We start from the raw sequence: 10664 nt of genomic DNA, 5'->3' as shown, positions 1-10664 counted from the left end.
AGTTATTTATTTATATACCATATAACTAAATGTTAATTGGCAACGCACAGAATGGATGACGACTGCAAATCGTTTATATGAAATAACGCTGTCAGTTGAGTATGTAACACAAACTACAAGGTAACGTATTGGAGATGTAAAATCGTCGTTTTACTAACTTGAAGATGCTTCACCGCCGACAGGACATAAATGATATTCATCATTTGAACAATAATTGGCGTTTAATCGTGTACGTTTATGTCTAATTAACACAAAAATAATATAAAATAATTTATTTCGCCTTTGGTGCATGTGCAATCATTACTTCATTCTATAAAGGATATAGTGCTACGGATTTTTTTTTCGGGATGCAACTAATTATTTTTCATATTTTAACTTGAAGTAAAATTAGAAGCTCAAACATTTCAATGGTGGTAATGGTGTAAAGTAAGTAACTTTTGTAACTGAAGAAAAATACTAAATCGTCTGTTGTTGTTTTTGATAGTGAAAAAATACTATATGTCAGCGGTGGAGCATCTTTAAATGTCAGCAATTTAAAAAGACAAGGCATGTTACAGTAAGAAGAATAGCATTTCGTTATTCCAAGTTATCCCAAATGGTTTGTTTGTTTAATGTTTACGTCCTATTAACAGTCAGGACCATGTAAGGACATGGAATCATAAATGGCAGTGACAGGGTGTTAATTACTTGGTATAAAGAACTCGGACAAATTGTCAAATCGTAATTTCGGATTGATAAAAGACTCCATCCTCGATACTCCAATGGTTCCGATCACTTATGATCTCTACACCCCTGGACAACCTCAAACTGGAGGGAACATCAAGGATGAAAATACCCAGTCTGACAATACAGAGTCTACAGTCATATCTTTAGGAGTTCAGGATTATAAACAACAAACACAAATATGTAATAAAATAAATGTATTAAGTAACAAAATATTATTCTTTATATTAGATATATGTATTTACACAACCATTAATTTTGATACAAAATACATATCTAAATCACATGAACAGACAAAATAAATAGGATTAAAACATTTAATGCTGGAGAAACATGATACAACATACATGTACCTTAAAAGAGAGATTACCGTAATGTTTTCTATTATGTTATGTGTTTGGGGTTTGTTACCTTTCGGCTTTAATACAAAACTACATTTTGTATCTTTGATGGTTCTATGTGAAGCCGACAAGCCGCGGTTAAAGCGGTTATTTTCTCCAAAACTGTACATTGGTCAATTTATCAACAACTGCATTGCAAGAGTTATCGCTCTTTACATCGTACTTTACAACGACGGCCTGAAGAAAGAGTTTTTGAAATTCTGCAATTAATGTTTTAAGAGTACTCGTTCCATTAATGGATGAACTTGAATACGGTATCGGAGTATTTAGAGATTTCTATATCCATTTTACTAAATTAAAACTAATTCATTTAGTACACATAACTTAAAATCATACTCCAACAATCTTGTTTACACCTTATTATATTCGCTTCCAATAAAACCGATTTTTTCCCTTCAGGCTATATAACGCAATTATATCAACCAATCAAAAATACTTTTACAAATGACATATCGTTCTTTTTTGCTTAGGACCTACATTTAAATTGGTGTGTTTGGCACTTTAACGAATTCATATTACATCCAATTGTACAAGGTCTGACGCACCGTAATGTGTCATTATGTCCTACAACACAAATAATGCATTCTGTAAAGTTTAATTAATATTTCACCATAAAATTCTGGCACAAAACTTAATAACTTCATAAATTCTTCCTATTCTATGAAAACAAGTAGATCAAGCATCTATACGTATACCATTTACTTATTTCCGCGTAAATATTCTGAACGCTCACTCCTTTAAAAGCAGCGAAAACATACAAAGTAGGCGAATTAAGAATATTTCGTTACTAAAAGCAAATACTGAGCAATTACCAGCAGAGTATTAACATATCACGTAATGTATATACTGACATTGGTAGAACTTAGTCTCATAGTTCAAATATCCAAGGTAGCATAATACTGAAATACTGTATATGTACTGTAACATTACATACGGTACTATTGTACAATGTATCTACAAGCGCAGGTAGCCATGGAAATTTGGGTACAACCAGAATTTCTGTTCACCGATCAAAAATGTTATGTTTCGATAAATAAACATTTTAAACGAATACTTCAACAGAGCCTACTGGTTTACCTGTACAAATCTACAATGTTGTTGTATTCAGACAAAATCAGAAAATTAAAATTCATGATAAAAATTTCAAATCTAAGTAAAATGAATTAAGAAGCAGTTTCTGTCTCTTACAATTATGCTTTCATTTTTTCCCACTTTCAGAGAAGAACGCTCAAACCTGCAGAAGCATGCTAAACTGGTTAATATTTACTTTTCACTTTCTGATTGATTCGACATTGCTTTCCTAGTCATACAGTAAGCAGTTATTGATTTTCTCTACTTAACATTGAAACTCTTCTGTAAAGAGGTCCAATTATAAACTAAATAGTGTAATCAATAAATCGTTTCCGGTGAAAGCTCTCCGGATGTGCCTTTTAATAGCACGAAAGTATGCTGACGTTCATTGCTGCAATAACACTTTCAATAATTATTCAATGAGTCAGGTGCAGAATAAATATTCAAAAGCCCGATAATACATGTATTGTGTAATTCTAAACGAATGTGCATGATTTGGTTACGCTGCATACAGTCAATGTGAAAGAACAAAACACAATCAAATCTTTCGATGCACTGCCATTATGTATACGAATGTTATATCTAAACATCAATAACGCGTTCTTGATCACTTAGATATTCTGAGAGTTTAATTCTAGAACTACATTTGGAACAAGACACTATCAGTAACATGGTTTAAAAGTAAAACAGGAAAGGTATTTTTCCTTTTGAGATATCACAGATAGTTTTACCCACAGGGTGTGTACATCATAAATATACAAACTGAACACATCAACATATTACATTAAAGGGGAATAACTCCATAGATACCTAAACAAAGTTTCAGTCCTCCCATATGGAGAACTATGCTTATGCTACTTATACATTGTCTAAAGTATTACATTCATTATGAAAACGAGTTTAGCTATAACAAACATAAGCTTAAAAGACGCGAAGCATATATATAAGTTAACTCTCTCAAGTACTAAAGACATCACACATTTTAGTAATACTGCTTGAAAAATCAGGAAAGCCTGCCATGTCATTAATCTTCACTTCAAAAACTTTAAAACATGGGTTACTAGCCCATATTTTAAAGATATGAAAAGAGGACAGCTTTCATGAGTCCTTGTATCTAAAAAATAGCATTTATGTTTTATCAAGATGTCAACTAATATTATCAATAACTGCTAACTTCTACCTGAGACTCTTTCGATGTATTCAAACCCGAAAATGTCTGATTTGCTAACAAAAGATGAGGTATACCCATGACAACACTTAACTGTAACTCATTTTATCTTAATTCATTAGTGAAATTAATTAAATAACACAACATTAAAAGTCTCTATGAAGAAATTATCCTCAGCTTTGTGCTTGCTTCAATGCTTGATCTAATCGTTCTTTAGCCCAGTTCATGTCCAGGGTGCGGGTCACTCTCTCCATGAACGCACTACGTGCTGGTCTGAACCGTAAACGATGGCGCTGTGAAAAAGGAAAGCATAACAATGACTATATGAAAGTCATAAATCATTTAAAGGTTTTAATTTTACATTTCAATAGAACTTACACAATCTGAAATCATCAATAACCGTCCTTCAAGGGCGAGGACTTTCTCATTCAGAAATCCAAAGAAGCTCGTTATTGTGTATATGTAACCTTTCTATCAATGTTAAGAATATCTCGAACAAACTGTTAAAGATATACCAAGTTAGATCCGTTTTCAGGTCAACCCTTTTCCAGAAATTTCAACCGAAATGCTAAAGCGTTGATGATACACGCTGTTGTTGTGTTAACGCGAACAACTTTTCCACAGAGAATGATATAGCACACAAACTGCATGGGCGTATTGACAAACTGGTCAAAGATCTTACAACAACTTACATTGAACTCGCCAGGTTTCGTTGGGTATGGTTCCTGGTCTAAGATTAACTGTCTCTCCCATTTTGGCAGCAGATGTACGGGCGGCGCCATTTGCAGTCCTTTAATATTGCGATCAACAGCTCTTTCTAGTGGCTCGCCGTGAACTGCAAAATTAATGCGGGGTTATTATTTAGTCTTTTAGAATGCACAGCTTGTTGAAATCACACGTCACTGAGCTAGGACCTCAAACTAGATGGGGAAGAACTTCAATACATATGCATCAAATAAACATCTATTTCCTTATCAATCCAAATTAAAAAAATCTTGGAAAGAATGTGCTTCTTCTGCCCGAGATACTTTTTATCTCTTTATCCATTACTGTATGTAAACCAATAAAATCTCCTTAATCGAAACAAATCATTTCTTTGAACTATCAGTTTCATTTAATTGTTGTGAAACATTTTATCAATCAACATGGTCATATGCTCGCTTATCATGGTGGTTTACCATTGCTGCTTGATAACAATAATAATTTCTAAAGTAATATTTTGTTCCACGTCCCATTAACCGCCAGAAGTTGTCAAGTTTAGGATTGAACAAATCCCCATCTACATACTTACTAATGTTAAGTCGCTCTGTGTTGAAGTATATATCGAAGGGGTCCGGTTCGTCGTGCGTTGTAAATTCTGGTAGACCAAACTTCTTGATAGGTGGATACTGAAATGTAAATTAATAATACATGCACATTGGTATTACTCTAGTTAGGTGAATCAAGGAGATATCATCTCGTACGGAGGTTATATGATCAACTGTCTCTTATTGAAATGCAGCAATGCATAGCTGTTTTGGTCTTCTGCTGATTTTCAATACCCAGTGACATATTGAGACGATAAGGGAGTAAACAAAAATTTAAAAAGAAGGAGCAGATAAGTTGTTAACAGAAACAATTCCTAAAGTGAACAGAAATGACTAATTCGGTAAATATTTAAAGATGTGTTTTATCGCAATACTCTCTCGCAAAATGGCTGCGTATACAAATATTAATTGTAAAACGCTGTCACTACGATCTAACATTGACAGCTTTTAGAATGGTTTGCAAAATTCTTGCTTAAACGTAAGTAAACTTTTATAAAAATAAGCCAATGAACGCATTTATTTTGTTTCAATACTGTTATAATTTTTACATCGCATTTAATATCCATTGACGTGTGGCACCATACATAGTTACTCAAACGCAGTCTATTCTTAATTTTACATGCAAGAAACACAAAGTTGACAATGAAAGAAGCCAATATATACAATATATGGACGTATCAGTCTTACCCCTCTAAAGTCGTGCTCGGTCGGATTCACATACATTTCCGGTTTGAACATGCCTTCCCTTACGAATTTCTTCTTAGCAGTGAATGGCCGATCTATATGGAATTGTGTGATTATTCGTCCTTCTGGTGGCTTTTTGGGCATTAAAATTTTAGGAATTACTTTTTGGTCAGGTTTCTTTACAAACACGTGTTCACCAGGAAATGTTCCATACCGCCACGGTTGCATAGAATCTCTTGTGTTTCGCTTCGGTGGATGCGGCGCGAACTTCTGAGGTCGAAAATCTGGAGGTGGACGTTTCCAAATATCATCGTCTTTTTCTAATTCCTTTTTGGCGAAATTGTTACTTCGTATTGTTATTAGTGATTCGTTGGCGTCGTATTTTGTCTTTGAGTCAAATCCAAATGGATGCATCGAGAGGCTGCTCGCGGAGCTGTCCGATCGCCCTATTTGGTACCTGGCGACATCGGACATTACCGAGGATGAACCGCTCATCATTATGCCGTCGGTTTTACTTTGTCCGAGATAGAGTCTTTGTATTTATCTCATTGTTGTGCTGAAATAAAACAGAATAGCAATTAGATCTACAAACAATATGATAAAGTGGACGAACAAAGAGTCGCTCATACTCACATGCCGCTTACCAACTGAACATGGATCGATGGCGTTGGTGATGGTGGAGAAGGGGTTGTATGGTCAGTGTATGCAATAAAAATGCGTAAAGACAATTTGGCAAATTAAAATACCCAACCAATGCAGTATTTCCATCGGGTACTAGGACCAGGAAAATATGTTACCAGTCTATCTGCTGTCTATGGAACTTTGTAAGGAGATGGCTTCATTCATGATAGGTTCTTATAACATGTGGCAAATGATTTTATCCTTTTGGTTTAAAGCATAAAAAATGAAAGGGACATTTGAACTTTGTGTCTTAATTCAATTCATATACAAGGGAGAAGGGATGTTTTTTTTATTCCAATTGATTTCTTTCGTGGATCTGTGACGACACAATACTGCCTTGTACCCTCTACGTCTTTGTAAGTTTAGACTCTCTTTTTTACGATCAATACATACAATGTATATGTTACAATGAGCAAGAAATCAATTACAGAGTTCTTCATACAGTCAGCACTACTGCACAACCATTGCACTCATTCTTGATAATTATCTTTTGATAGTTATGTTTTGACAGAAAACCACCCGAAAACTCGATTGAGTCTTATATAACCTATAGTACTCTCGGTGCAACACAGGTAATAGTAAAGAGAATTCAAGATACTCATATGTAAACATATCCCTCCTGTTAAGAAAATTTAAATGAAATAAACAAAATATTATCACAAAATCTTCAGAATTCCATTAAGTTGACATATTATATTATCAATTATTACCCGGTTAATTAGTTTAGACGCACCTGTATAAGCCTATCGAGACGTTTAAATTCCAGGTGAATGGTAGTGATCAATTCGTTAAACTATTTATTACTCGTACCACCATTCCAAGGTGGAGGAGAAATCGAAATACAGATTACACGACAGCTCGATATACTCTTCGATTTATCACTTGATTCAATGTTTGTGCAAAAAGTTAAACAAAATTCTAAACACACCTGGAAACCCCTTACCTGACTAGAAATTGGATATGTATGTAAATACACTGAAAGGTTAATCAATGAGCTAAAAGGAATTACCTGCAAGTCTGTTCGCGTTATATACCTGTGTATTTTACCTGCTGTGAAAGCTACCGTAAACTGTCTAAATGTCGTCGGTAGATAGAAATACCACTCTTTTCAACAATAGAAATTCTATTAAAAACTGTGGAAATAAATTATTTTCTATCACACCAAATATCAAATTACATATAAAAGATTTCCAATTGAAAGCGATATACCTAGACAAGCCAGTGATAATTAAAAGACTTAATTCAAGACACAATAGATTTAAATGTATGTTCAAAATACGTGTACTTTGATTTAAATGGACAAGAATGGTTTAATTAAATATGGAGTTTGTCAAGCATATATTTTGTAATTTTAAATAACAAATGTTATTGTTTCAGTTATAAAATACCAGAAAGAATGCATTTCATTCGATTTACTGTTAATCGAAAAATATATAAAAAAAATCGAACTCGGACGCAAAAATGGTAAAAAAAAGAAAACGAGAAAATATGAGTAAAAATAGATTATCTGTTACATTTTGAAGTTTAGTCCAGATAAAGATCATGTCTGTGGGTGAGATTTTCAGTTTTATAGCAACTGTCCCACATTCAGCTTTTTAGAGATACATGCGAATGGAAGACACAATTTTATCGGTTTTAAAGTATGCGTCAAGTTGTAGTCCGTTAGTCCTATCTCTAACACCGATATAATCACTGCGTGACACGAAATATAATCTCTCAGGTACAAAAGACACAGGTAGATTACCCAGTCCGCACAGGTATGCCATTGAACATAGTTAAATGAGTACCTATGATACTAATTATAGCGCCCCTGATTAAACAATGTTAATTACTCATTAGTTTGTTTGTTAGTATCATATTGGGCAGCAGAAGAACGTCAGAAATTTACTTGAATGGTCTTCCTATAATACCCAATAACGTTATGAATTCATAGTAATATTTGTTACCATATTTATTGCAATTCATTGTAATTTGCTTAAAAATTATTTAAATGATAAAATACCCATGCTTATACAATGCATATTATCAAAACATTAGAATGCTATTTAATTAATTGCATGATTAACTTCTGCATTATAACCCATTGATGTGGAATTATAATCTGAGTAAAATAATATTGGTATTAATATTCCCAAAGTCATTTTTCTGTTGCCTGGACTTTGTAAGTATTAGTATATAAGTATACAATGTAGGAGGGGTGGGTATGGAGGAGGAAGTCCGAACGGACAAGATCAAATATTAAACATATAAATACCGGTTACTCATTCTGATATTGTTAATAGTTCATGTTTGGAGTAAGAGAGCTCCAATATTTACTTTTCATTTATAATAATGGACCTGTTTACTCTAGACTGAGTTGAGATTTTGAGTATATACATTTAAATAATTCCCTATATCCTATAGCTTTCCTGTCACGTCCTGTCATTGTAACACATTCAGGTACATAAATACTACATGTACTTATTTATAGTGTAGGTAAATGAAATAATTAGCAAGTTAATTCTTACCTGTGCGAATTTCACCTATGAACACCTGCAATTAACAAAATCCAGGTTATCATCCATTAGACTACCGTTAAATTGTCCACCTGTAAAATTTTTATCACAACTTGTGAATCGTAACGGTATAAACAAACTTAAAAGTTACCGAGTTAAAGTCTAATGGAGGCAGACATGTTTCTAGTTGTCATGGGAAGGTTGACAGAAGTCGAAAAGCGTCAAACTGACATGCGCAAAGGGTGTAAAAGATTAAGCAACCGTGGCATTGATAATGGCGGGCGCTTTTATAAGGGACTAATTCAAGGGTATTATAGTCCCCCGATATACACAGAGTGTCGGGGTAGGTTCATTGAAAGCCGCTTTAAAGATCGATCTTCCGCGATATACGAGTAATATATTTTTGTATATACACATGAGATATACAGTGCTACAGAACGATCGAATGTGGCACTCAACGGTTGGTAGCACTCGTTCTATAGATAACATCCATTTTTAATGCAACGACAACTATTTCTAATCTATAAACGCGTCAGGGATTAAAATGTCTAGTCGACACTGCACTGACATATCGAATATACATCAACCTTTATCATGAAAGATTCAATATGATATTCGGTTTTCAATAACTATTATTTACAGAAGCCTTATATCGATTATTTTGAACTACAAATGTACCTGTATTTTTTCAAAATTACATTATAATTCCAGTCTTTGTTACTTTATGATGTCACTACCATTTTACTATTGAGGTGACTGTATTCTTCTATATATGAAGTATCTTATTTTATTTCGCTGAAACTGTTAACATTCATGTACATTTTCAGAACTTAATTATTAATGTGTTTTGATACATTAACAATATTTTGACAGATATATTTCAAATTAAGCGCTGGGTGCTTTCATGTATGTCAGCGAGTTTGATTGATATTTGGTTTGTTAGTGATATTGGCAATGATGGTCATTTCTGGGCATGTCGGTTTTTTTTGTAGGAAAGCCGGAGTTTCCGAAGCAAAAACAACCGCTATCGGTCAGCAGCTGGCAACTGCCCCGTGTGGGATTCGATCTCGCAATCCACTCGGCTACCGCCGTCCTTGGTATGAGGTGGTATGAGGCGAAACACGTACATTGTTTCCCAATTGTTTTGAAGTTGTTTGAAATGGTCAATAAATTCAGAGAGAGAAAAACTTCAAAACATCGCATTATTGTGAAAGGAACAATTTACACAATTATTTAGAACTTGGAATGAGCCCACGACCACCAACTCAAACTCTTTTCTTTGAATTGTGTTGGATCCATGTCTTCCAAAGACAATTTGGACAAAACCTTCATCTGCGTAACCATATTTATCACATTTCTGGCATGTTGTTTTTTAGACTGAGGTGGATTTGTCAGTAGTTTAGTTACAAATCTCGCATATGTTAGATCTGCAGTGGATTTTCCGTTGGTCCATAATCCCTGGGGATATGTTTGCTTGTATATATGCTTGAATCCGTCGAAGTCATTTTTTTTATTCTTTCAAGCCACATATATGTTTAACGGTTTCTAAAAGCGTGTTTGATATATAGTTTTGGTTTTGATGGGAGCTCTGTCTTGGGTGGTTAAGCCATATACTATGGGGTCAACTATAATTCAAGATGTTGAATTTCAGCTTGTTTTTCTGTTTCTGAATGTTGTCAAATTCTGTGAAAATACATTTCATAAAAATAAAATATAATTTAGGAGAAAATATGCAACTGGTGCGGATCACAAATAATGAACCAAATAATCATGGTTATCATGCATTAGATATTATTAGTTATACAATTTGTTAGTGACCTAATAAGGAAAAATATTGGGTCTAAAATAAACTTGTATCTGGCGAGGCGAATTTCGGTTTGCTTTAAAAGTGGTCATCAGCGCTATCATTCCAACATTTTGTTTCCTTCTCTTTGAGTGCCGTCGTCGCGAAGCGTTACTTGACCGCCATCTTGTTGCTAATGACGTTAGGGGCAAAGAACGATAACTCTATCGTCCAAACCTGATACGATTTCTACTAACCTGATACGAATATATATTGGATATTACATGAGGTCATTTTAACCAATAGGAATACAAAATTCTTGTCTGAGGCGGGATAAATAAATATCTTATG

General features: G+C 34.0%; 1 protein-coding gene across 1 annotated transcript; it reads right to left on the bottom strand.

Annotated features, from left to right (window-relative positions):
* Positions 1-905: 905 nt before the first annotated feature.
* On the bottom strand, positions 906-8755 carry LOC138314192 (putative uncharacterized protein C7orf78). The gene is made up of 5 exons (XM_069254392.1): positions 8543-8755; positions 5358-5910; positions 4655-4751; positions 4056-4198; positions 906-3656 (listed from the first exon to the last, which is right to left on the bottom strand). The coding sequence occupies exons 2-5, from the start codon at positions 5850-5852 to the stop codon at positions 3537-3539; spliced, it is 855 nt and encodes a 284-aa protein (XP_069110493.1). The 5' UTR covers positions 5853-5910; positions 8543-8755; the 3' UTR covers positions 906-3536.
* Positions 8756-10664: the final 1909 nt, after the last annotated feature.

This window comes from Argopecten irradians, chromosome 2 (assembly GCF_041381155.1).
Source record: "Argopecten irradians isolate NY chromosome 2, Ai_NY, whole genome shotgun sequence".
Taxonomy (NCBI): Eukaryota; Metazoa; Mollusca; class Bivalvia; order Pectinida; family Pectinidae; genus Argopecten; species Argopecten irradians.
This window is presented reverse-complemented; position numbering and strand designations above follow the sequence as displayed.

Excerpts from the sequence above, each read along its gene's own strand:
- LOC138314192 (XM_069254392.1), bottom strand. The coding sequence starts at position 5,852 with ATGATGAGCGGTTCATCCTCGGTAATGTCCGATGTCGCCAGGTACCAA. Across the intron at positions 4,199-4,654 it reads CACAGAGCGACTTAACATTA|TTCACGGCGAGCCACTAGAA; the intron begins GTAAGTATGTAG and ends TTAATTTTGCAG. Across the intron at positions 3,657-4,055 it reads CGAAACCTGGCGAGTTCAAT|CGCCATCGTTTACGGTTCAG; the intron begins GTAAGTTGTTGT and ends CCTTTTTCACAG.